General features: G+C 37.4%; 1 protein-coding gene across 1 annotated transcript in view; it reads left to right on the top strand.

Annotated features, from left to right (window-relative positions):
• MAN1A2 (mannosidase alpha class 1A member 2) overlaps positions 1 to 27,217 on the top strand; it is a 288,295-nt gene that overhangs the window by 79,548 nt on the left and 181,530 nt on the right. Inside the window, exons 2-3 of the mRNA XM_004380347.2 lie at positions 4,762 to 5,017; positions 15,122 to 15,218. Of these exons, the coding sequence (XP_004380404.1) occupies positions 4,762 to 5,017; positions 15,122 to 15,218 (353 nt within the window). The remainder of the gene's footprint in view (positions 1 to 4,761; positions 5,018 to 15,121; positions 15,219 to 27,217) is intronic.

The raw sequence follows: 27,217 nt of genomic DNA, 5'->3' as shown, positions 1-27,217 counted from the left end.
CATTGATATGGATATAACCTTAAGTGTTTGGCTACTGCTGGAAACATTTTTCCAGGCCACTTCAGGTGTGTCTCATTGTGATTTCTATTTTTTTTTACTTCTTAAAGTTCCCCTATAATAGAGAGAACTTGTTTACAGTTCTATGATTAGGATCTTCCCAATTTCTGATAACTATAGCAAAGCAGCAATTTTTCTTGTCTTTTGTTTTAAAAGAGCCTCCACCTACCTGGAAAGGGGTCTTTCAAAAGCGTCCCTGGAGCTACAGGACCTGGGAGACTGGGAGGTGGGGAGGCCTGATCGTGCCCCGCCCTCACTCTTTTGACTCATGGAAGACATTTACATATGTTTAAACTGATGGAGGCATGTTGAAAGAAAAGATAGCTAATGTCTTTCTTTTTTACTGTTCTGGAGCTGCTACTTTTACTTTAAGACAAAACTATCCTTTTTCCTTAAATAAAACACATTTCATATAATATGTAGCTTAAGTTACTTAAAAAGGCTTCACTTTTAAGATTGACATAGTATAAAACATAAAGATCTTAGCGTACTTTTCAAATAGACCAGTTTATATCAAAGTTTCTCCAAGTAGCTATTAAAAATCTAAATCACAAGACAGACATAAGATGCAGTTTTTTCTGGACAAAGAAAGAACTGAGGTTGTATGACTAGCCTTACAAAATACAGCAATTCTTAGCCATAGCCAGTAATCTAATACAAGACAAACTTAGACACAATGCTCTAGACCAGAAGCAAGCTCTTAGAACAAAAGGAGACAGAAAGACCACATAAACTCACCAGATAATACCACACAAAACAAGGATATGGGGATCGTAGTTTCTAAACGTGTATATAGCAATTTTTGGTAAGATCGACTCAATTCAATGGAAAAAACAGGTACAGAACTACCACTTCTCCCTTAAATATCAAAACACAGGTCAGGAGCTGCCACCTCTCCCTGAGAATTTGCTGTAACAGAGCACTGTTTTCCAGGTTTTCTCAGAGCCACAAAAAGGTCCGAATTTTGCAGCTTGTAGTGACTCACACAGCTCTTTGAAAACAGAATTACCTCTTCAAACGCCCGAATCCAGGCCTAAACTGTAGTTCACTTAAAGAGTTAACTAAATGTCTCTCTTAAGCAAACGATGAAGCAAAAATCTAAGAAAGATTCTCCTTAATCAATTAACCGGTTTTTCAAACAAATATGCCAAACAAAACTTAAGAAAACATGAGAAAGAGAACAAAAAAGAATAAGCAAAATTTCGTTTTCTGAGGGCACTCACCACGTCAGTGTCGAAGGGACATGGAGTGGGAACACGTGGGTCCAGAAGATAGGACCTTTCTTTGCCGGCTTCTGCTCCGCAGTCCAGGTCTCTGAAGTTGACTGGATTTGTAGCTTCAGATCCTGCTCACAGCGCCATTAACTGTTGTAGGGGAAAAACATCACAAAGTTTAGTAAAGTAAAAAGAAAGTTTTATTTGGCATATTCAAAAGGACAAAAGTGGGAAGCGGACAAGTCCGCTGAGTCCCCTTAGGACTTTTAAAATGCCCACATGCACTGTGAATTTTTTGAGAAGGGTATACAAGATGTGCTGTGGCCTGTATCCCCTGCCCCACTCCAGAAAGTGGTGTATAATACCTGAATATTTGTGGAAGTTTGTTGGTGGGTGAAGATATTTTCCACAGTGATGCCTTTTGAGCCATTGCAAACATTCTGGGGGCTTCCACATACCATTCACCAGTAACAAGGGGTAAGATAGTGCCTAGAGCTAGAAATAGAAAGCTTGGTTCCCTATGGAGACTCCTCCACCTGTCATCAGGATAGAAACTGCCCTTGAAGGAACCCATCCTCTTCTTTGCTGTTGCTCTTCCTCGGAACTCAGTCCTGGAGTCTCCTTCCTAACTCTCTGTGCATGCTTGCTTGGGGAGCAGGTGAGTTGGGAAAATTCTCTGCTGAAAGTGATAGAATACCTAATGACAGTTACTCCACAGAATCTGAAATCTGGGGACAGGCAGTTGAGGGCCCTGGCAACAACTCAGTGATATCAGCAGTCACTTTTCCTTCTTTCTTTTCTACTCTCCTGAGCCTGGTGGCATAGTGGCTAAGTGCTGTGGCTGCTTACCAAAAGCTGGGCAGTTCGGACCCACCAAGCGCCCCTTGGAAACCCTGTGGGGCAATTCTACTCTGTCCTGTAGGATCACTGTGAGTCAGAATCGACTCCATGGCAACGGGTTTTTTTTTTTTTTTGTTTCTCCTGAGCCATGTTGGCCATTTGACCCCAGGCTTGTTGCCTCTTGGCTGCAAGATGGCTGCCACAGCTTCAGGCATCACAACCACATTTGAAGACAAGAGTAGGTGGGGCCTCAGCAAAAGGCCCTTATCTCAAATGGCATTGTCCATTTTTTAATCTCTAAAGGAAAATATTTCCCAGTAACCCCCTTTTTTCTGTTTGGTTAGAATGGGGCTCTGTGGTCACTCCTAGCCACAAGGGCAGCTAGAAAAGACTTGATTAGCATAGACTGATTATAATCTATTCTCTAGGGGTAGGCACAAAGGGTTTCTGTTGGTACCGAGGGAGTGGAAGGCTTTTGGGTGATACTTGCCTCTGTCTGCCTTGGTTATCTTATTTGTTTAATACTTCATTTAGCACCTGTGTACTGATGATCTACTTGAGTCTCCTGAACAGGTAAGCTGTTGAATTTTTCTTGGATGCACCCAGGGGCCAACCTTGGCTCCTCCCTGTCCCATGCCTCCCATATCCAGTCTGCAGGCTCCATGGATTCTTTCTCCTTTCTTGAACAACTTTGTTTGTCTCTCTAGCCCTGCTGCACCCCTCAACCCTCTTCTCTCTTCTGTTTTGCCCATCAGCGCCTTCTCACTGCTAGCAAGCCAATTTCCTTTTTCTCCAAACATTGTTAATTTTATTTTTAATAATACACTGTAAAATAGATTTTTTCTTCTTTTGATATACAGGTCTGTGACTTTTAACACGTGTACAGTTTCTATAACCATCACCATAATGAGGATACATAAAAATTCTGTCATTCCAAAAAATTCCCTTGTGCTATTCCTTTATAGTTAGCCCCTGTTCCCCCACACCAACCCAAGCTGTGGCAACCACTGATCTATTCACCATTGCTACATTTTTGTCTTTTTGAGAATGTCATATAAATGGAATCATTCAGTGTGTAATCTTTTGAGACTAGTTTTTTTATTCAGCATAATAATATCTTTGAGATTCATTCAAGTTGTGTGTATGAATAGTTCATTTCTTTTAGAGGCACCTCAGAAGAAAGTCCTGGTGATCTACTTCTGAAAGCTCACAGCCATTGAAGACCCCATGATACACAGTTCTCTGAAACACATGGTGTCTCTGTGAGTTGGAATCGACTTAATAGCAACTGATTTGTGTTTTCTTTTTTTTTTTGATTTTACTGTGGTGAGATGAATTGGCACAATAGCTGCAAATGATGGACTTGAACATGTCAGTGATTGTGAGGATGATGCAGCACTGGGCCTCATTTCATTCTGTTGTACATAAGGTCACTATAAGTCAGAGTCCACGGGAGCTAACAACAAGTATTCCATGGTGTGAACATACCACAGTTTCTGTAACCATTTACTTGTTGAAGTACATCTGGGTTGTTTCTAGTTTTTGGCTGTTATGAATAAAGCTGCTATAAACATTAGTGTACAAGTTTTTATGTGAACGTAAGTCATTATTTCTCTGGGTAAATGCTCAGGAGTGTGACCTTTGGATTCTATGATAGATGCATGTTTAGTTTTTAAAGAAACTGCCAAACTGTTTTCCAGAGTGGCTGTACCATTTTAGATTCCCACCAGCAATATTGTAAATCCAGCCATCTGCAGAATTAAATTTTTGGAGAGGTGTTTTTGGTCACTGTTGGATTAGGCGTTTACCTTTAGAGTAGTCGTTATTGACTAGATTTAGAAATAATAGCTGACAGTAATCACCACTCCTATATTCATTCATATAGATTGGAGTGGAGTTGGAGAGAAGACTGAGCTCTCAGAAAAGTAGGGCGGAGCAGAAAACCCAGTAGGTGTCTGCTACAGTAGTGGTTTCCAAATCTGTATACACGCCAGAATCATCTGGTACATTTTTAATAATACATATTCGTGGGTTTGATACAGACCAACTAAATAGGGATCTGTAATTTTTAACAAGGGCTCAGGAGAGTTTTAGTTAGCCATGACTACATCAGTTGGGAACTTTGTACGATAATATCTATGGTATTCCAAAATTAAAAGTTTTAGAAGCATATGATGTGCTACATAACAAATGAAAAATTTCCATTCTCTTACCATTTTTCCTTATCTCTTTTCTTGGCCCTATATTTATATTTTTGTCCCCTCTGTGATACTTAATTCTATTTTTTTACTCCATCTAGTTTTTCATTGGTCTCTATTGTTTTTATGTTCCTACTGATAGGTTACTTGTTTTCTCTGTTCTCACTTAACCCTGAAATTGTAACTTTCTTTCTAGTTTCGTTTTCATTCCCAGTGTAAAATGTTTGCTCCTCAGTATCTGTGGTTCGCTTTCTGTCTCATAACAAGTTATATTCATCCTGTTCTGTGGGCATATCTGAGTCTCGCTCTCACTCAGCATTCTTACCTTTTAACGGCAGGAGTAGAAAATAACCATTGGGGCTTGGTGGAAGAATCTTCAAGTTTTATGTTTAAAGGTTGATGTTCTTGAGAAGGCTCACTCTTACCAGTCATTTTTTCCTCCTCTTTGCCAGGGAAGAAGAAGAACGTCTGAGAAATAAAATTCGAGCTGATCATGAGAAAGCCCTGGAAGAAGCAAAAGAAAAATTAAAGAAGTCAAGAGAAGAAATCCGAGCAGAAATTCAGACAGAGAAAAATAAGGTAGTCCAAGAAATGAAGACAAAAGAGAACAAGCCACTGCCACCAGTCCCTGTACCCAACCTTGTAGGAATAAATGGCGGAGACCCGGAAGATAATGACATAAGAAAGAAAAGGGAAAAAATTAAAGAGGTAATAGGTCAAGCTTTGTGATATGGAGTGGTTATGAATTTGTATTTGAATGGATTTAAATATATATATTTGTACCATTTTTTGTTATATACTCCTTGATATTGTCTGTTCTTGGGTCATAGTTGTAGTTGATTTTTCAAGTTGGCAATAAGGACTACAACTCTGTTTTCTTATTTTTTTTTTTTAATTGTGTTTTAAGTGAAAGTTTACAATTCAAGTTAGTCTCTCATACAAAAATTTATACATACATTGTTATGTGACCTTAGTTGCTTTCCCTATGCTGTGACAGCACGTTCCTCCTTTCCTCCCTGGATTTGTTTTTTTAATGTTGATTATTATTATTGAATACTAAAAAAAAGTTTGTAAGATTGTTACTTGGATGGTTCTGTCACTCACCCAGTGTTCACAGATCTTTTGATATTCAGAATTGTATAAATAATGTAAAATAGATCTGTATATAATTTATTATTGTATGAGAAATTTTTTCAGTGTTCAGTTACAGGAGACTGTGCTAGAGACTTTGCAAATTCTCCCATAAGCATGCTTCTGAAGAGCTAGCATTGTATCTGCCATCTTTTAATGAACATGGCATGATAACCCCTTGACCATAGTGCGGGTTCAGAATATATTCCTCCCAGTGAGTCTCAGTGGATTGAAGAATGGGGAAGGATTGGTCTCACAATTCTTTAAATTGATTTAACCTCAGAGTTCTTTCAATTTGTTATTCTAGGAATTACTTGGAAATAAAGAGAACACCAGAGGGAGAAAAATCTTGTGTGAATTGTTTAGTTACACTTTGCTGATTAGAAATCCTGCTAATTCAGAATTTATAACTATTTGGCTGAGAGCTGGATGGAGTTTGCAGTTGTATTGTCTATGAAGAAAAAGATTTTGTCAAAGAGTATAACAGCATCAACAATATTTCAAAATAATTGTTTATCATACAATAGGAAAATAAATGTACTTCAAATAGCCAAATATCTATTTGGATATATTCTAGTAATGGACGTGGAAGATGAGCAGATAATGTAAGCCTGGTCTTTGAATTACTGTAAGGCCTTGACCATGATGGAATCAAAACAGAACTACATTCTGATTTTATCTTACCTCTAGATTCTTTGATTTAAATACAGGTTGGTTAAGGCATTTTCTTTGGACATTGTTGGGGAGATATTGATATTTTTTTTTGTTTTTTGTTTTTTTCTGATGCCTGACTTGTTTTTTTCAGATATCATTAGAATTTTTTGAAATACTTTTCTCATGTATGTAATTAAGATGGATAACCATGTATGTTCAGGGAGTCCCCAAATCACCCTCATGTTTAGTAATTTGCTAGAAGGTTTCACAGACCTCAGCAAAGCTGTTATACTCACAGTTAAGGTTTATAACAGCAGAAGGATACAGATTGAAGTCAGTAATGAAAAAAACGCATCGGGGGGCGTTCAGGAGAGAGCAGGCGCTAGCTTCCAGTTGTCCTTTCCCCGTGGAATCATACATACAGTGCTTAATTCTCTCAGCAGCAGTGTGTAACTTGCACAAAGTATTGCCAACCAGGTTCACCTGAGCCTTATTGTCCAGGGATTTTTTTTTTTTTTTTTTGGTGGGGAGGTGTTGGTCATGGCTGAGCACTCACATGACTCTCCAACCCCTAAAGCTGATACTGCATTACTTAAGGATCCCACCATAAATCACATTGTTAGTATAAACTATCTGGTATGGCCCAGGGCCTCAGGAAACCAAGATACTCTTAACAGGCAGGATATTCCAGGGCTTAGAAGTTATCTGCCAAGAACAGGGCAAGGATCAAACTTTTCTTTAGAAAGTGCAGGGTTTGGGCAACCCAGACCTGCTGAATTAATCCTTAACTGTGCACCGTGTTATCACTGTTCTTGGAAATCAGCATCAGAAATATTAAGAATCCCTGTGTAGACTGCTGTTAAATATTATCTCTTACTGATTTTGCAAGTCAAAGAAAAGTTGAAACCTAAGCTGGGGGGAGAAGCTTAATAAGAAGAAAGCTGATTTGAACTGCAGAATACCTGAAAATTTCTAGAATTTGAGACACCATTTACCTCTGAAGGCAGGGATGTAAGATGGAGCTGGAAAAGGATTATTTGAAGCTTTGTATAAGGAACTCTTAACTTCGCAGATCCTCAGTCCTAGCCCATGCATCGTAGCTACTGTTCTGCCTTCTCCAACAGAAGACCAAAGGTTTACCTTTTGGAGAAGATGAATCAGAGAAAATCTCGTTTCTGGGAATACCAGGAATGGCTGAGTGCAAAGGGCAGAGGTCATTCTAAAAAAATGAAGAGGATGGTCAGTGTTGGCAATTAAATGAAAACCTATATTCTGAATAGTGATACCACTTCCTCCTGTTCAGCTCTCAAGAGTACTTCTTTCTGGGGAGACTGGCCCAAGAGGAAAGAAGACCTACACTGTTCCTCAAAGAAATACCCCTGCTGTTGTGGATTGAATTGTGTTGCCCAAAAGTGTGTGTTGGAATTCTAATCCCTATACCTGTGGATATAATCTCATCTGAAATTAGGGTTTTCTTTGTTATGTTGATGAGGCCATATCAGAGTAGGGTGTGTCTTAAAGACTTTTGAGATATAAAAAGAGCAGATTAGACACAGAAGCAAGCAAGCACAGGTGGGGGAAAGATAGATGCCACCTGGAGATCTCCAAGGAACTCTGAGAAGAACACTAGAGAAGTTGAGACAAGGTTCCTCCTCCCACCAAGCCGGGGGAGAGAGCCTTCCCCTAGAGCCAAACTCTCTTGCCGTACAGTCAATTCTGACTGGTAGCAACCCTATAGGACAGAGTAGAACTTCCCCTTAGGGTTTCCAAGGAGCACCAGGTGGATTCGAACTGCCAACCTTTTAGTTAGCAGCCATAGCTGTTAACCACTACACCACCGAGGTTTCCTTCCCTAGAGCAGGCCCCCTGAATTCAGACTTCTAGCCTCCTGAACTGAGAAAATAAATTTCTGTTCTTTAAAACCACCCATTTGTAGTATATCTGTTACAGAAGCCGTGGAGAAGACACCTGAGTTACAACTGATCTCCCTTAGATGAGGTCCAGTCAGCAAGTCTTGCTCATTTACAGCCTTTGATTATCTTTGTTAAAGTGCTTCATTCTTTTTTTTTTTTAATCGTAATTAAATGAAGTTAACATTTCAAGTTAATCTCCCATACAAAATTTTTTTTTTTACGTACACTGTTATGAGACCCCAACCGCTTACCCCATTCTGTGACAGCACACTCCTCACCTCCGCCCCGGATTCGCCATGAACATTCAAGCAGCTCCTAACTCTCTCTGCCTTCCCATCTCACCTCTGGACAGAAGCTGCCCCTTTGGTCTCTTGTATCTACTTGACTAAGAGGCACATTGTTCACGAGTATTACTTTATGTCCCATAGTCCAGTCCAATCCCTTTCTGATGAGTTGGCTTCGGAAATTGTTTTAGTTCTGGGGTGATAGAGAGTCCAGGGGCCATGTTCTCCGGGGCGCCTCCAATCTCAGTCAGACCATTAAGTCTGGTCTTCTTACTAGAATTTGAGTTCTGCATCCCATTGTTCTACTGCTCTATCAGGGACCCTCTGATGTGTTCCCTGTTAGGACGTTCATTGGTGGTAGCTGGGCACCATCTAGTTCTTTTGGTCTCAGGCTGATGAAGTCTCTGGTTTATGTGGCCCATTCTGTCTCTTGGGCTAATACTTTCCTTTTGTCTTTGGTGTTCTTCATTCTCCTTTACTCCAAGTGGTTGGGACCAATTGATGCATCTTAGGTGGCTGCTTGCAAGCTTTTAAGAGCCCAGACACCACTCACCAAAGTAGGATGCAGAATATTTTCTTAATAAGCTTTGTTATGCCAGTTGACAAAGAAGTCCCCTGAAAGCATGGTCCCCAGACCCCCCATCCCTGCTACTCTGTTTCTCAGAGTATTTGATTGTATTGAGGAAGCTTCTTAGCTCTGATTTAGTCCAGTTATGCTGGCTTCCCCTGTAGTGTGTGCTGTCTTTCCCTTCACCTAAGATGATTCTTATCTACTATCTAGTTAGTGAATAACCATCACCCTCCCTTCCCACCCCCATAACCATCAAAGAATGTTTTCTTCTGTGTTTAAACTTTTTCTTGAGTTCTTATAATAGTGGTCTTATACAGTATTTGACCTTCTGTGCCTGACTAAATTCACTCAGCATAAGTTCCAGCTTCCACCGTGTTATACGATGTTTCACAGCTTCATCATTGTTCTTTATCATAGCGTAATATTCCATTGTGTTGATATAGCATAGTTTGTTTATCCATTCTTCTGTTGATGGTCACTTAGGTTGCTTCTGTCTTTTTGCTATTGTGAACAGTGCTGCAGTGAACATGGATGTGCATATATCTATTCATGTGACGGCTCTTATTTCTCTAGGATATATTTCAAGGAGCGGGATAGCTGGATCGTATGGTACTTCTATTTCTAGCTGTTTAAGGAGGTGCCAGATTGATTTCCAAAGTGTTTGTACCATTTTACATTCCCACCAACAATGTGTAAGTGTTCCAGTCTCTCCACAACCTCTCCAGCATTTGTTATTTTGTGTTTTTTGGATTAATGCTAGCCTTGTTGGTGTGAGATGATATCTCATTTTAGTTTTGATCTGCATTTCTCTAATGGCTAATGATGGTGAGCATTTCTTCATGTGTCTGTTTGCTGCCTGAATATCTTCTTTGGTGAAGTGCTTGCTCATATCCTTTGCCCATTTTTTAATCGGGTTGTTTGTCTTTTTGTTGTTGAGGTTTTGCAGTATCTCATAGATTTTAGAGATTAGACGCTGATCGGATTTGTCTTAGCCAAAAATTTTTTCCTAGTCTGTAGGTTGTCTTTTAACTCTTTTGGTGAAGTCTTTTGATGAGCATAAGTGTTTGATTTTTAGGAGCTCCCAGTTAATCTAGTTTCTATTCTGGTGCTTGTGCATTGTTACTTGTGGTTCGTATTGTGTTTATGCTATGTATTAGGGCTCCTAGCATTGTCCCTATTTTTTCTTCCATGATTTTTATCATTTTTGACTTTATATTTAAGTCTTTGATCCATTTTGAGTTAGTTTTTGTGCATGGTGTGAGATATGGTCTTGTTTCAGTTTTTTGCACATAGATACCCAGTTATACCAGCACCATTTGTTAAAGAGACTGTTTTTTCCCCAATTAATGGACCTTGGGCCTTTGTCAAATATTAGCTGCTCATAGGTGGATGAACTTATATCTGGATTCTCAACTCTGTTCCATTGGTCTGTGTATCTGTTGTTGTACCAGTAGCAGGCTGTCTTGACTACCGTGACAGTATAATGGGTCCTAAAATCAGGTAGTGTAAGGCCTCTGACTTTGTTCTTCTTCTTGAGTAATGCTTTATTTATTCGGGGCCTCTTCCCTTTCCATATGAAGTTGGTGATTTGTTTCTCCATTGCATTAAAAAATGCCGGTGGAATTTGGATCGGGATTGCATCGTATCTGTAGATTGCTTTGGGTAGAATTGACATTTTCACTATGTTGTGTCTGCCTATCCATGAGCAAGGTATATTTTTCCACTTATGCAGGTCTCTTTTAGTTTCTTGCAGTAGTGTCTTGTAGTTTTCTCTGTAAAGATCTTTTACATCTCTGGTTAGATTTATTCCTAAGTATTTTATCTTCTTGGGGGCTATTGTAAATGGTATTGATTTAGTGATTTCGTGCTCGAGGTTCTCTTTGTTGGTGTAAAGGAATCCAACTAATTTTTGTATGTTTATCTTGTATCCTGCAACTTTGCTGAAATCTTCTGTTAGTTCCAGTAGTTTTCTTGTGGATTCTTTGGGGTTTTCTGTGTAGTAGAAGATCATATCATCTGCAAATAGAGATACTTTGACTTCTTCCCTACCAATTTGGATGCCCTTTATTTCTTTTTCTAGCCTAACTGCTCTGGCTAGGACCTCCAGCACAATGTTGAATAAGAGTGGCGATAGAGGACATCCTTGCCTGGTTCCTGTTCTCAAGGGGAATGCTTTCAAAGTCTCTCCATTTAGGATGATGTTTGCTGTTGGTTTTGTGTAAAAGCCCTTAATTATATTGAGGAATTTCCCTTCTATTCCTATTTTGTTGAGAATTTTTATCATGAATGGGTGTTGGACTTTGTCAAATGCCTTTTCTGCATTGATTGATAAGATCAGGTGGTTCTATAGCTTGTTATTTAGAAAGAATAGTGATAAATAGCAGAAAGAACAAGTGAAAGGGTTTAAGCGGTTGCCTTAGGAGAGTGGGAATTGGTAGTGGGGAAGTTGTGGCAGGCCATTGGAATTTTTTAAAAAAAATTAACTTTATAAAGATATAATTTCCATATAGTGAAATGTGTCCATTTTAAGATAACAGTTTTATGAGTTTTGACAGTTGTATATACTTTATAGGAATGACCACAATCAACATGTAATATATCCATGACCCTGCAACCATTTCCTTGTGCTGCTTCCTAGTCAGTCCATCCCACTCCCTGGCTCCATCCAACCACTGATCTGCTTTTAGTTATTATAGATTAGATTTGTCTTTTCTAGAGTTTCATACAGATGGAATCATATCGTATGTAATGTTTTGTTTTTGGGATTTTGCTCAGCATAATCTTTTTGTGATTATTATGTAATTGCATATAAAGGTATTTTTTGTCTGAGTAGTATTTCATTTTATGGATAGACCACAATTACCTGTTGATGAACATGTGGATTGTTTCCAGTTTTTGGCTATTATGAATAAAGTTACTATGAACATTCATGTACAAGTCTTTGTGTAGGCACATATTTGAGCTTTGACATTTCAGTCTGTGATCTGTTGTGAGTTAATTTTTTGTTCGTAGTGTGAGGTAAGGGTGAAGTTCATTTTTCTTCCATATGACTATGCAGTTGTTGTGGCGCCATATGTTGTAAAGATGATTATTCCCATTAAATTACGTTGGCACTTTTGTCCAAAATCAATTGATCATATGTGTTCAGTCTGTTTCTAAACTCTTACCTGTTACATTAATCTGTATTCCTATTTTTAATATTAATACCACACTGTCTTGATTACTTTAACTTAAATAGTAAGTTTTGAAATCAAGTAAGATTTAAAAAGAACAACTTTGTTCTTTTTCAAAAGTTGTTTTGGCCATTCTAGGTCCTTTGCCTTTCTAGAATTAGCTTTTCTATGAAAATAAAAGGCTGCTCATATTTTGATTGGGATTACATTAAATCTGTAGTTGAATTGGGAAGAACTATCATCTTAAAAATACTGAGTCTTACATTCTGTGGGCATAGTATATCTTACCACTTATTTAGGTTTTCCTTAATTTCTCTTGGCAGTGTTTTGTAGTTTTCATCTACAGTTCTTGTACATATTCTGTTATGTTTATTCCTCAGTGTTTTGTGTTTTTTTGATGTTATTGTAATGGAATTGTTTTTTTAATTTCCATTGGCATTGCTCATCACAGTATATAGAAATACAATTGATTTAGTTTGCTGAATTTGTCTCCTGTTACTTTACTCATCTCGTTTATTAGTTTTAGTGACTGTTTTATAGATTTCTTAGGATTTTCCTTGTATACAGTCATGTTGTCTGTGAATAGAGGCACTTTTCGTTTATCCTTTTTGATTTTTATGCCTTTTGTTTTTTTTCTTGCCTTATTACCCTGACTAGGACTTCCAGTACATTGTTGAAAAGAAGTGGTGAGAATGGACATACTTTATTTGTTCCTAACTTTAAGGGTTAAACATTTAGCCTTTTACCATTAAATATGATGTTAGCTGAAGGTTTTCTGAAGATGCTTTTTATGAGGTTGAGGACGTTCCCTTGTAGTTATAGTTTACTGATAGTTTTTTTTTTTTTTAAATCATGAATGGGTATTAAATTTTGCTTTGTCTTTATCCATAAGATGATTATATGATTTTCATCCTTATTCTGTTACCATAGTGAATTATATTGACTGATTTATGAGTGTTAAATTAGTCTTATATTCCTGGGATAAACTGCACTTGATCATGCTGTATTATCCTTTATTTTGCTGATTTTTGTTAAGGAGTTTTGCCTTTGTGTTCTTGAAGTATACTGGTCTTTAGTTTTCTCGCAGTGTCTATTGCCTGGTTTTGGTGTCTGAGGGAGTCTCTGGGTGGTGCAAGAGGTTAATGAGCTCAGCTGCTAACCTAAAGGTTGGAGATTCAAGTCTACCCAGAAGTGTCTTGGAAGAAAGGCCTAGAGATATAGTTCTGAAAATTCAGCCACTGAAAACCTTATAGAGCATAGTTCTACTCTGATGCACATGGGGTTGCTATGATATTTGCTGTATAAAACAAGTTGGGAGATGTTTTAACGAATAGTATGCTGAGAAAGAACAGCCAGAATGCTCTTTAGAAGTGAGGATAGTGAGACTTTATCTCGCTTACTTTGAACACGTCATCAGGAGGAATTGAGCAGTTGCTGGAGACATCATGCTTGGGAGAGTAGAGGGTCAGTGAAAAAGAGGGAGACCCTCAATGAGTTGGATTGACACAGTGGCTGCAACGGTGGGCTCAAACATAGCAGTGGTTGTGAGGATGGTGCTGGACTGGGCAGCGTTTTGTTCTGTTAATACATACTGTTGATATGAGTCGGATCTGACTCGACAGCACCTAACAACAACAATGCTGTTAAGTGAATAGATTTTTTATATACCATAGTCCACTGTTATATAATTCAGCTTATATATAAAACCAATACCTTGTTTTTTTTTTTTGTTTTTTTTTACTATTTCTGTTATTGTATATCTCAGAAGCTTGTGGTGTAAGAAACACAAGTCAAACTAACTGGTATAAAAATATAATTTATTAGCTCAGTGACTAAACTATAGGGCTTCAGTGACTAAACTATAGGGCTTCAGGCTTGGCAGGATCCAAGTCTGCAAATGTTATTGTCAGGAATATGATATGTCTTTGTCTTTTTCCTTTCGTTATTTAGTTCTCAGTATTGGGAGAGAACCCTCATAAGCTCTAGGATTACATATTAGATTCGAGATTGCAGAAGGAGAGAATCCTTCCCAGTGATCCCCTCCCATTATCTCCCAGTGTCTATATCAATATGTATAAAAGAACTTGATTGCCCCTACTTGAATCACATCTACCCAATCACTTGTCTAGGGTAAAACCAAAACAAAAAAAAAACAGGAAAAAACCCAAACCAGTTGCCTCCGAGTCAGTTCCGACTCCGTAGGGTTTTCAATGGCTAATTTTTCGGAAGTAGATTGTCCGTCAGGCCTTTCTTCCAAAGTGCCTCTGGGTGGACTTGAACCTCCAACGTTTTGGTTTACACCACCCTGGGACTCCTTGTCATGGGCAGGGGTTGGCAAATTGCCAACCGGCCCACAGTCTGTTTTATTAAGTTTAATTGGGAACACAGACATGGTCATTTGTTTACTTATTGTTTACTTATTTTGTGTTACAATAGCAGAGTTAAATCGTTGGGACAGAGGCTGTGTGGTCTGTAAAGCCTAAAATATTTACTGTAAAGAAAAAGTTTGCCGACCTCTGATCTAAGGATAAAGGGCCCTGTAGCCAGGCTGGGTTAATTGTTGGTAGAATCAGTGCCCTTTGATTAACAGCTCTCTCATAATCACAGTGAAGGAAGGACAAAACCAAAAACCAAACCTGTTGCCGCCAAGTTGATTCTGACTCATAGTGAGGCTATAGGACAGAGTAAAACTGCCCCATAGAGTTTCCAAGGAGCACCTGGTGGATTTGAACTGCCAGCCTTTTGGTTAGCAGCCATAGCACTTAACCACTACGCCATCAGGGTTAGCTGTTCCCAAAAGGAGTAGTAGTTCATAAAAAGAAAGAATGCCAAACACTTTTCCTCCCTAATAAAAAGTAACTCGTCCATCATTCCCAATTTTTTTTCTGTTGTGTAGAACAGGGTAAAAATGGTTACGTTGAATTTTCACACTGATAAAAATGTTAATGGAATAATATACGAATATGGGAGATACAGGAGAATAGATAAGGATGTATAGTGTGATAGCATCCCTAAGTTACCTGAAATATAAAAATAACAGTCTTCGAATGATCTAAATTGATGGATTATAATTTTTCTTTTCTCAGATGATGAAACATGCATGGGATAATTACAGGATATATGGATGGGGACATAATGAACTCAGGCCTATTGCAAGGAAAGGACACTCCACTAACATATTTGGTGAGTTTCTTTTTCTAATTACTATTTTCATTTTCTTCCTCCATTTTTAAAAACAGAATCTAAATTTTGAAGTACTTTCTATAACCTGAATATTTCTATGCAACTAATTTAAAGTAACATGCTTCTCATCTCACAATGTGGATGAAATTTGGAGGGCATTATGCTGAATGAAATAAGTCAATCACAAAAGGACAAATATTGTATGAGACCACTACTATAAAAACTCATGAAAAGATTTACATACAAAAAGAAACAATCCTTGATGGTTAGGAGGGAGAGAGGGGTCGGGAGGGAAAAACACTAACTAGACGATAGATAAGTGGTAACTTTGGTGAAGGGTAAGACAGTACACAGTACTTGGGGAAACCAGCACAGCTTGTACAAGACAAGGTCATGGAAGCTCAACAGACACATCCAGACTCCCTGAGGGACCAAATTACTGGGCTTAGAGCTGGGGACCATGGACTGGGAGAACATCTAGCTCGATTGGCATAACATAATTTAGAAAGAAAACGTTCTACATTCTACTTTGGTGCGTAGCATCTGGGGTCTTAAAAGCTTGTGAGCGACCATACTCCAGTGGTCTCATCCTGTCTGGAGCAAAGGAGAATGCTGAAAGCCAAGGACACAAGGGAAATATTAGTCCTTAATTGACCACAAGTGCCACAACCTCCACCAGACAAAGTCCAGCACGATTAGATGGTGCTCAGCTACCACCACCAACTGCTCTGACAAGGGATCACAATAGAAGGTCCTGAACAGAGCTGGAGAAAAATGTAGAACAAAGTTCTAACTCAAAAAAAAAAAAAAGACCAGACTTACTGGTCTGACAGAGACTGGAAAACCCTCGAGAGTATGGCCCCTGGACACCCTTTTAGCTCAGTAACGAAGTCACTCCTGAGGTTCATGCTTCAGCCAAAGATGAGACAGGCTCATAAAACAAAACGAGACTATATGGGCACACCAGCCCAGGGGCAAGGTCGAGAAGGCAGGAGGTTACAGGAAAGCTGGTAATGGGGAACCTAAGATCAAGAAGGGGAGAGTGTTGCTATGTCATGGACTGGCAGCCAGTGTCACAAAACAATATATGTATTGTTTAATGAGAAGCTAGTTTGCTCTGTAAACCTTCATCTAAAGTACAATAAAATAAAACATAAAAAATGAGATGAAAATAAAGTTGTTTTATGATTATAAAAAAAATAAAGTAACATGCTGCTTTTGCAGTCAAGATGTAGTTATAGTTGCTTTGGAATACAGATATGTGGTCAGTTTTCTATTAAATTTCAAATCTAATTAGTCATTTATTCTGAGTATTTTAAAGTTTTTTCCTGCATTTTTTGCTCTTATGTCAGGTAAGGTAGGTACCTATTTGTAATTTTTTTTTATTCAACACAATGCCAGTTCTGATACTTGTACATTATAGACGAACAGGGGAAGAATAGGAAATTCAATAGTGCTATGTACGTTTAAAAAAAAAAAGATAAAAGAAAATTACCCAAGGTGATTTGGTTGGTAAATTGAGTGGGCTATTGTTTGCATCCATGGTTCCTAGGGAAAAATTAATTGTGTGTAGGGGGATGTAGGTGTTGGAAGAGTGCTTTGTTCATCCTGAGTTCGTTCTAACTTTCTGCCTCTCTTGAATTCAATCCCCTTGTTTAACTGGGAATATATATCCACGGATAAGTCTTGAGAATTGTCAACATACTCTTTGTAGTCTTCTCTCCCTTTCCCCTTTTAAAAATTTTTTTGATGTGATAAACATCTTTTAAGTAATGATGGATGAAGGCAACAAAATATTAATGGGGTGAGAAAGCGCATATGCTAGTCATCTGCAATGCAGTTTGTTTTTACTAATTGTAATGCTCTATCAAAGTAATCCAAATAACAGCACTTTTCTTTGATTGTGACTCTGTGGAAGAATCAGAATTTCCTTATAATGTGTTTGCTATTGCTTGGTTGTTCTCTGTCAAAAATGAAAATGGCTTAAAAGATAATTTCTCCGGGGTTTGAGAGATGTTGGAGTTGGGAGATAAATTTCTTTCCTTTAGATAATCAGTGACACCAGCGATCTGTAATTTGACGTTTAATTTAGCAGCTGTGATTTAATGAAAAATAGTACTTTTCCTTAACAGAAGTTACAAATTGAAAAGTTCCCATGGCTTTGTAGATGCCACAGTATGAGACATTAGTGCATTAAAATAAATTGTATTTACTGGTTAATTAAAACTAGTTCCCCCTTTCAAGTAGCTATCCTTTTATATTAAAGTCCGTGGTAAACTGTGAGTCCTTGAGAAGGATTAGAGTATAAACATGTATTGAAAGTGAGAGTTAGATGTTAATTTTTCTACTTGTCTTTTCAAACCACGTTTCTCAAACATCTAATGCATTAACATTTATCAAATAACTACTGGTGGTAGGTAAATAATATACATTATTTCATTCTAATCATCACAACTATATAAGGAATGATTTTTTTTTTTAATTTAAGTTCAGAAGCTAAGTGAACATTCAGGTAACTTAAAATTTCATTCTTTATAAGTCAATATATGTATTTTAGTGAGTGGAAGGGTTATTTCTTTCTTAACTGAACATAATTATGTTAAAAAATCCTAATGGAGAAGTTTTGACTTAATGGTTTTTCTTTTTAAAAATAGTAGCCTTAAAAAAAAAAATAGTAGCCTTTGTTTTTCATGAAAGGTGGTTTTAATTTGTGGTAATTCCATCAGGCTGCTTCAAATGTGAACTTTGTAGATTACAGGTAGTCCCTGATTTATGACATATTTGAGTTACAATGAACTTTTTTTTTTGTATCTTATCGTTAGTAATATGTACTACATACAGTCTTGCGCCATGTAATTTGCTGATGTTATCATTCTCAGATGTTCAATGTTGTGATTTATAAAGATACTGATAATAAAAGGCAATACTAATGAAAACAAAAAAAAATGAGATATTTGGCTTATGTCAGAACTGACTGAGGACAGAGTCTTTGGAATGGAACCCCGTCATAAGTTAGGGACTACCTGTATTATTTGGTTAGGTTGAACATGATGACTGGGACATGGCAGGGTTCAGGTTGTCCTCAGGAGAGTTCTTGCCAGCTGGTCATTGGGAGCATTTAAGTTGATTTAAACTGAGAGTCATTTGTACGTTCAGATAAGGTAAGGGAGACTAGAGTTGGAAGGAGTCCCTGAGTGGCACAAACAGTTGAGAGCTTGACTGCTAACTGAAAGGTTGGAGGTTTTAATCCATCCAGAGGCATCTCAGAAGAAAGGCTTGGTGATCTAATCCTGAAAGATCACAGCCATTTAAAACCGTATGCACATTTCTACTCTGAAATATATGAGGTGGCCATGAGTTGCAATTGACTAGACAGCAACTGGGTTTTTTTTTTTTTTTTTAATTGTAAAGGGAGTCTTTACAGATTATCTCTTTCATTCTCAATTAACTGGGTTCAGTAGCAAGATTTTGCCAGTGATCCTCCATTTCAGAGGGAATATAAGGATATTCCAATAAAAGACTTTTACTTTCTTTGCTGCTACTCTGGCATGAAGTCAGTTATTTACTTAGAGATTCTGTAATTGGATGTGTGAATAAAACTATATTTTAGAACAATAGTCATAAACACATTAAATAATAACGTCAATGACATTTACATAGTCCATACTATATGCCAAAGACTGATGCGATTTATGAGAATGAACTTATTTAGTACTAACAACAACCCTGTGGGAAGAAACCAAACCTGTTGCCATCAAGTCAATTCCAACTCATAGTGACCCTGTAGGACAGAGTAGAACTGCCCCATAGGGTTTCCAAGGAGAAGCTGGTGGATTCGAACTGCCGACCTTTTGGTTAACAGCCATAGCTCTTAACCACTGTGCCCTATGAGGCAGGTATTGCTATTATTGTTCTCATTTTTACAGATGAGGAAACTGAAGCACAGAGAGATTTAAATAACTTGCCCAAGATCACAGTTAGTAAATAATAGAGCCAGAATTTGAATCTATGCAGTCTGGTGCCAAGGTCCGAGCTCCTAACTGCTATTCTATACTGTTTTAGTAAACCTTAAAGGTAGAAAAATATTGATACCAGCACACAGGAAAAATCTATTTTAAGAAGAAAATTATAGTGAACACGGTAGAAGAAGTGAAAATGCAATCTGTAGACTTGTCAGTAGTCTAAATTAGTTGTTTATGTTTTTCATTAAAGCTTTTGAGTGGTTACAATTTTTTTCAGCCAAATAAGCTCAGTAGGAATGGATCCTTTATTATGTGTTTTGCCTTATGATTTTAGATATGCAGTTAGTTTATTAAAGGATTAGTTTTTAAAGTTTAAGAATTTGTTTCCTATTTATTCTGTTCTTTTTCTGCATCTCATATTCTTCTCTCCCTCCCTCCTTCCTTCTATTTCACTCTCTCAAGAAAAAAACTTTGAAGTTTTTTCCCAGTATTTTCTGTTCTATACAGAGTAAGGCCAGGATAGGCATGGGTCCCACCATTTCTTTCTGTAGACTCCTTTTTTCCTAGTTTCCATATGGAGAGTGTTGACCTTTAGGTGTCTCTGATTTCTCAGTTTCTGATGTGTTTTCTAAACTATGCTTGGGCTCTCAGGCTCTGTGTCTGCTTCTTTTTAGCTTTAAAATTCTGTGATTTTATACTATTAACTGTCTTTCTACAATTATCCTTGTAACACATAGAACTAAAAGATTGTGTTTTGTAATTTTTGGCTATTCCTTACATGTTTTTAGTCATTTGTAAGTATACAATAATAAGGAAGAGTCTAAAATATTTTGTGATGATTCACATTTTATGTGTGTTGCATATATAACATGCAATTCAAATTTTGCACTATTGACATTATCTTTCCATTTTTATTAATTTGAACAATGCCAAAATGATCGTTAATTATTCTTGAAATAGCTGTGGGTTATTTTGGAAACACTGAACTTAGTAAAAATATTTGACAGCAAAAATCAGTGAAATAACTTATTCATATTATGGTATTCCATCTGACTGTGGGAATAAAAGAAAAGATGGAATTTATGGTAGAATTGTTTTTCAGAGTAAAAATAGGAGGGAGGAGAGTTATCACTGATTTCAGAGGGAAGAAAGGCATAGTGTGATTGGAGAATAGTAAGTAGTCCAGTTTGGCTAGAATACAGTAGAGTTCTGGGTAGGGCGTTAACAAAAATAAGAAGGATCTTGAATGTCAAGGTAAGACGTATGAGTAAGGCATTTCAGACCATTTCAAATATGACTACATTTACTAGTCTAAGTGAGAAGTCTAGAAAAAAGATAATACAGGACTGAACGAAGGTGGTAGTGTAATTTCTTGTAAATTAAGGTAAGCCAGAAGAATTCAGTTGTATCTGACTAGAAGCTTAGATAGGAACCCTGGTGACGCAGTGGTTAAGTGCTTGGATACTAACCAAAAGGTCGGTAGTTTGAACCCACCAGCCGCTCAGCAAGAGAAAGATGTGGCAACCTGCTTCGTAAAGATTTACAGCTTTGGAAACCCTATGGAGCAGTTCTACTCTGTCCTATAGGGTTGCTATGAGTCGGAATTGACTCTACAGCAGTTTTTTTTTTTTTTTTTTAAATAAGCATAGATCAGATTCCTTGATTTAATTAATCAGGGAGACAAAATCTCATCAAAACTGAGATGGCCACCTAGAGAAAGAGCAGACATGTCCTTTCTAGTAGAATTTTCTTGGGCTCCATACTGTCTATTGAGATCATGAAGCTTATAGTTACACTCTTCATCTAGAATAGCTGTTTACTAAGCCATTCCTTATTATACGAGGAGATTACCTCATAATTCAGGAGTTACTTATACAGCAACCTATGCATTTCCATTTTTTAAAAAACAGCTTAATTGGGCATAATTGATATACAATAAACTATCCATATTTAAAGTATAAGAATTTAATAATTTTGACATGTATTACGTGTGAAACAATCCACTACAATGGAGATAATGAACATATCTGTCATCCCTGCAAAATTTCCTTTTGTAATCCCCTTCCCCACCCAACTAGTGATGTACTTTCTGTCACTATAGATGAGTTTGCATTTTAAAAAAAAAAGCCAAACCCATTGCAGCCAAGCTCTTAACCACCCACTGTGCCACCAGGGCTCTTGTATTTATTCTAGAGTGTCATAAAAATGTAATTATTCAGTATGTGCTTTTTTTGTATGGTGTCTTATACTTGGCATACTTATTTTGATATTCATCCAGATAGCATGCATGGGTACTTCATTCCTGTCTGTTGCTAAGTATTATTCCATTGTGTGGATATGCCATTGCTTGCTTATCTATTTACCTATTATTGTTGAGATTAGATTGTTTTCGAGTTTTGGCTATGAACATTTGTGTACAAGTGCATTTTTATTTTGAATAGCAAAAGTTTTATTAAATTTTGATAAAAGTTCATTGTCTTAGTTATCTAGTGCTGCTGTATCAAAAATACCAGAAGTAGATGCTTCAACAAACAGAAATTTATTCTCTCACAGTCTAATGGCTAGAAGTCCAAATTCAGGGCATCTGCTCCAGGAGAAGGCTTTCTCTCTCTGTCAGCTCTGGAGGAAGATCCTGGTCATCAATCTTCCCAAGTTCAAGAGCTTCTCAGTGCAGGGACCCTGGGTCCAAAGGACATGCTATTCTCCTACCTCTGGTTTCTTGGTGGTATGAGGTCCCCCGTCTCCCCGCTCGCCTCTCTCTTCCACATCCCGAAAGAGATTGACCCAAGACACCACCCAATCCTGTAGATTGAATCCTGCCCCATCAACCCAACTGCCTCTAATCCTGCCTCATTAACATCCTAGAGACAGGATCTACAACACACGAGAGAATCACAAGATGACAAAATGGTGGTCAGCCACACAACACTGGGTGGGAATCATGGCCCAGCCAAGTTAACAGACACCTTGGGAGGGATACAATTTGATCTATGACATTCGGTTTATCATTTTTTCTTTTAATTTGATCCACGATATTCAGTTTATCATTTTTTCTTTTATGATTTGTGTTTTGGTCCTGTTTTAGAAAACTGCCTACCTGAAGATCATGAAGATTTTTCTTTGTGTTTTCTTCTAGAGTTTTATACTTTCAGCTTTTAGATTTAAATCTATGACCTATTTTGAGTTAATTTTTCTATGTGGAATGGGATAAAGTTGAGGCTTACTTTTTTCCTTATAGATACCCTGTTCCAATACCATTTCTTGAAGTTTACCCTTTCCCCATTGAATTAACTTGGCATCTTTGTCAAAAATCCCTTGACCATTTTGGGTTGTCTATTTGTAGATTTTTTTTGTTTCATTGATCAATATATGCATCCTAACTCTAATACCACATTGTTTTCATTACAACAGCTGTGCAATAGCCTTAAAATTAAGTTATGTGATTCCTCCAGCTTTCTTTTTCTTTTTCAAAATTCTTTTTTATTATTTTAGTTCCTTCACCAATCCAGATCAATTTTAGAATCAACTTGTCTATGTTTACAAAAAACATACTACTTTGACAGGAGTTGCATTAAACCTACAGATGAATTTTGGAGAATACATACCTAAGATCACGGTATGTTTCTCATACTTAAATAAAGGTATTCATTGATTTCTTTCAGTGGCATTTTGAACAGGAGAGCATTTTGTTTTCTGCATACACATCCTGCACATGTTATGTTAGCTTTATAATTATTTAACTTTCTTAGCAGCTATTGTAAATAGTAGTGTGTGTTTAATTTCAATTTCCATATGTTTATTGCTGGTATATAGAAATAGTGATCCTGTGGTATGTGCATGTGGGCATATCTTGCAGCATTGTAAATTCATTTATTCTAGGAAAAAAAATTTTTTTTAGATGCCTTGGGATTTTTTATATAGATAATCATGCTATCTGCAGTAGGGAGATCTGTGTGTTTATTGTTTGCTTTTTTTCTTTTTTTCCCTATTGCACTGGCTAGGACTTCAGTACTTTGTTGAATGTTGAGAGCTGGCATCCCTGCCTTGTTCCAGAGTTTGGGGGAGAGCACTCCATCTTTCACTGCTAAGTACGGTATTGACTGTAGGTTCTTCTTCTTTTGTTTTTGTATCAGGTTGAGAAAGTTTCCTTCTTTTTATTCCTATTTTCTTCTATTTTTTTTTAAACATGAATGGGTATTGAATTTTGTCAAAAATTATTTTTCTGCATCAATTGATATGATCATGTGATTTTTCTTCTTTGATAATGTAATTGAATTTTCATTGAGTTTTGAATATTGAACCAGCTTTTTATTCCTGGAATAGACCACACTTGGTTGTGGCATATTGTTCTTTTTACATATTGTTAGATTCTTTTTGCTAATACTTTGTTAAGGATTTTCATATCCATATTGTTCTGTACTTGTACTGTCTTTGTCTTGTTTTGGTATCAGGCTAACGCTAGCCTCATAAAATGAGTTGAGAAATGTTCCCTGCTCTTTAGTGCTTTGGAAGATATTGTATACAATTGGTCTTATTTTTTTTTTTTTTTAATGTTTGGTATAATTTAGTATAATTGGTTTTGCTTTTTTCTTTACATGTTTGGTATGTAATACAGTGAAACCATCTGCATCTGGAGATTTTTGTTTCTCCAGGAGCTTTTAAAACTACACATTCAATTACTCTAATAGTAAGCATATCAATTTTGGTTTGGTATCAGATTACTCAGTAAGGGATGTTGAAGTCCCCAATTCTAATTTTGAATTTGTCTCTTTCTCCTTTCAGTTCTATCAGTATTTTCTTCATGTATTTGGAAGTATTCTTGTTAGATGTTTGCACATTTAGAATTGTTATGTCTTCTTGGTGATGCCATCAAACCCTAATCCAAAACCAGACAAAGGTAACATGAAAAGGAAACTATAGACTCTTATACCTCATGAACATAGACACAAAAATTCATAACCAAATCTTTCCAGTTCCATTTGCCATCTTGTCAGTTCCAACTCATGACAACCGCATATGTGGTAGAGTAGAACTATGCTCCATAGAGTTTACAGTGGCTGATTTTTCAGAAGTGGATCATCAGGACTTTCTTTCAAGGCATCACTGGGTGAACTTGAACCTCAGTCTTTTGATTAGCAGCTGGGTGCATAAACCATTTGCACTACCCAGGGACTCAACCAAAATCTTAGTAACTCTAACTCAGCAGTGTATAAAAAGAATAACACATCATGACCAAGTGGGGTTTTATCTCATGAATATATGGTTGGTTTCAAATTTTACAGTTGATATAATGAAAGATATTAAGGGGATAAAATGAAAATCATATCACCTCAGTAGATGTGAAAAATCATTTTTATGATTATTCATCAATCATTATTCAGTATCCATCCATGATAAAAACTCTCATCAAACTAGTACTAGAAGGGAACTTCCTAAACTGATAAAGGACATTTCTCCATCCCCCATCCCCCCTCCCCCCGAAAAAAAAACCGAAAACAAAAACAATCCCAAATCCACATATTTAATGTTGGAAGACTAGCATAAGAAAACAGACCAAGCTTACTAATAAACATAACTGTAAAAATTCTAAATAAAATACTAGCAAAGCAAATCTAACAGTATAGTAAAGAATAACTAACAGGGAGCAGATGGGTCCTCACCCACCCCAGCAATGCAATTATTAGTTCTGTCCTCTGAGAATGCGAATCATCCATATGGCTTACTGTCTACATTAACATGATGTTACTATCATACTGTCTTAATCAACATAATTTTTCTGTTCCAGGTTACTCTTGTTTAGTCCAAGAACTTCCTGAAAGACTCATTAACTCTTCAACAGAAAGCATCAAATGACACTTTACACCTCTTTTACTTTCCTTTAACTTTCTATTATCAGTATGCCATCTTTTGGAAAACATTCTAAATGATGTATATATTTGTGTTACAGTGAGAAAGTGGACTGCGTCCGGTATTCTTTTTGGTCCTTGTATTATCTTGATTTTATATATATGTATGTATATATGTGTATATATGTATATATATATATGGAGCCCTGGTGGCATAGTGGTTAAGAGCTTGGCTGCTAACCAGAAGGTTGGCAGTTTGAATCCACCAGTCACTCCTTGGAAACCCTATGGGGCAGTTCTGCACTGTCCTATAGGGTTGCTGTGAGTCGGAATGGACTCTGCAGCAACGGGTTTTATGTATGTGTATGTATGTATATATGTGTGTGTGTGTGTCATATATATATGTACATACACACATACACATGCACACACATATAAAATGAAAATAGGCCTTATATGAAGGGCATCTTTTTTTTTTTATTGCTGTCCTTCAAGTGAAAGTTTACCATTCAAGTTAGTCTCTCATACAAAAATTTATACATACACTGTTATGTGACCCTAATTGCTCTCCCTATACTGTGACAGCACATTCCTCCTTTCTACCCCTGATTTCCCCTGTCCATTCAATCAGTTTCTGACCCTCTCTGCCTTCTCATCTCACCTCCGGACAGGAGCTGCCTGTTTAGTCTCCTGTATCTACTTGAGTTAAGAAGCACAGTGTTCACAAGAATCATTTTATGTCCGTAGTCGAGTCTAATCTTTGACTGAAGAGTTGGCCTCGGGAATGGTGTTAGTGCTGGGTTGACAGAGAGTCCGAGGGCCGTGCTTTCTGGGGTTCCTCCAGTCTCAGTCAGACCCTTAAGTCTGCTCTTTTTACTAGAATTTGAGTTCTGCACCCCATCTTTCTTCTGCTCCGTTAGGGACTCTCTGTTGTGTAGCCTGTCAGGGCAGTCATTGATAATAGCCAGGCACCATTTAGTTCTTCTGATCTCAGGTTGTTGCAGTCTCTGGTTATGTGGCCCTTTCTGTCTCTTGGATTAATGCTTTCCTTGTAACTTTGGTGTTCTTCATTAGCCTTTACTCCAGGTGGGTTGGGACCAATTGAAGCATCTTAGATGGCCGCTCGCTAGCTGTTAAGACCCCAGATGCCACTCACCCAAGTAGAATGCAGAACATTTTCTTAATAAACTTCGTTATACCAGTTGACCTAGATGTCCCCTGAAAGCATGGTCCCCAGACCTCCACCCCTTCTACTCTGTCCCTCAAAGTGTTTGGTTGTATTCAGGAAACTTCTTAGCTTTGGTTTAGTCCAGTTGTGCTGACTTCTCCTGTAGTGTGTGCTGTTCTTCCCTTCACCCAAGACAACTCTTACCTACTATCTAGTTAGTGAATAACCTTCTCCCTCCCTCCCTCCCCACCCTCGTAACCATCAAAGAATGTTTTCTTCTGTGTTTAAGCCTTTTCTTGAGTTTTTATAATAGTGGTCTTATGCAATATTTGTCCTTCTGTGACTGACTAAATTCACTCAGCATAATGCCCTCCAGATTCCTCCGTATTATGTTTCATGGATTCATTGTTGTTCTTTATCGTTGAATAGTATTCCATTGTGTGAGTATACCATAATTTGTTTATCCATTCATCCACTGATGGACACCTAGGTTGTTTCCATCTTTTTGCTATCGTGAACAGTGCTGCAGTTAACATGGGTGTGCATATATCTGTTTATGTGAGGGCTCTTATTTCTCTAGGATATATTCCAAGGAGTGTGATTGCTGGACCGTATTGTACTTCTATTTCTAGCTTTTTAAGGAAGCGCCAAATCGATTTCCAAAGTGGTAGTATCATTTTACATTCCCACCAACAGTGTATAAGTGTTCCAGTCTCTCCACAACCTCTCCAGCATTTATTATTTTGTTTTTTGGATTAATGCTAGCCTTGTTGGGTGAGATGGTATCTCACTGTAGTTTTGATTTGCATTTCTCTAATGGCTAATAATCGTGAGCATTTCTTCATATGTCTGTTAACCACCTGAATGTCTTCTTTGGCGAAGTGCCTGTTCATATCGTTAACACATTTTTAATTGGGTTATTTGTCTCTTTGTCGTTGAGGTTTTTTAGTATCTTGTAGATTTTAGAGATTAGATGCTGATCGGATTTGTCATAGCCAAAAATTTTTTCCCAGTCTGTAGGTT

The sequence above is a fragment of the Trichechus manatus genome, unplaced genomic scaffold (genome assembly GCF_000243295.1).
Source record: "Trichechus manatus latirostris isolate Lorelei unplaced genomic scaffold, TriManLat1.0 scaffold00073, whole genome shotgun sequence".
In the NCBI taxonomy this organism is placed as follows: domain Eukaryota; kingdom Metazoa; phylum Chordata; class Mammalia; order Sirenia; family Trichechidae; genus Trichechus; species Trichechus manatus.
The sequence above is the reverse complement of the archived record's forward strand: the minus strand, read 5'-3'. Positions and strand labels throughout refer to the sequence as shown.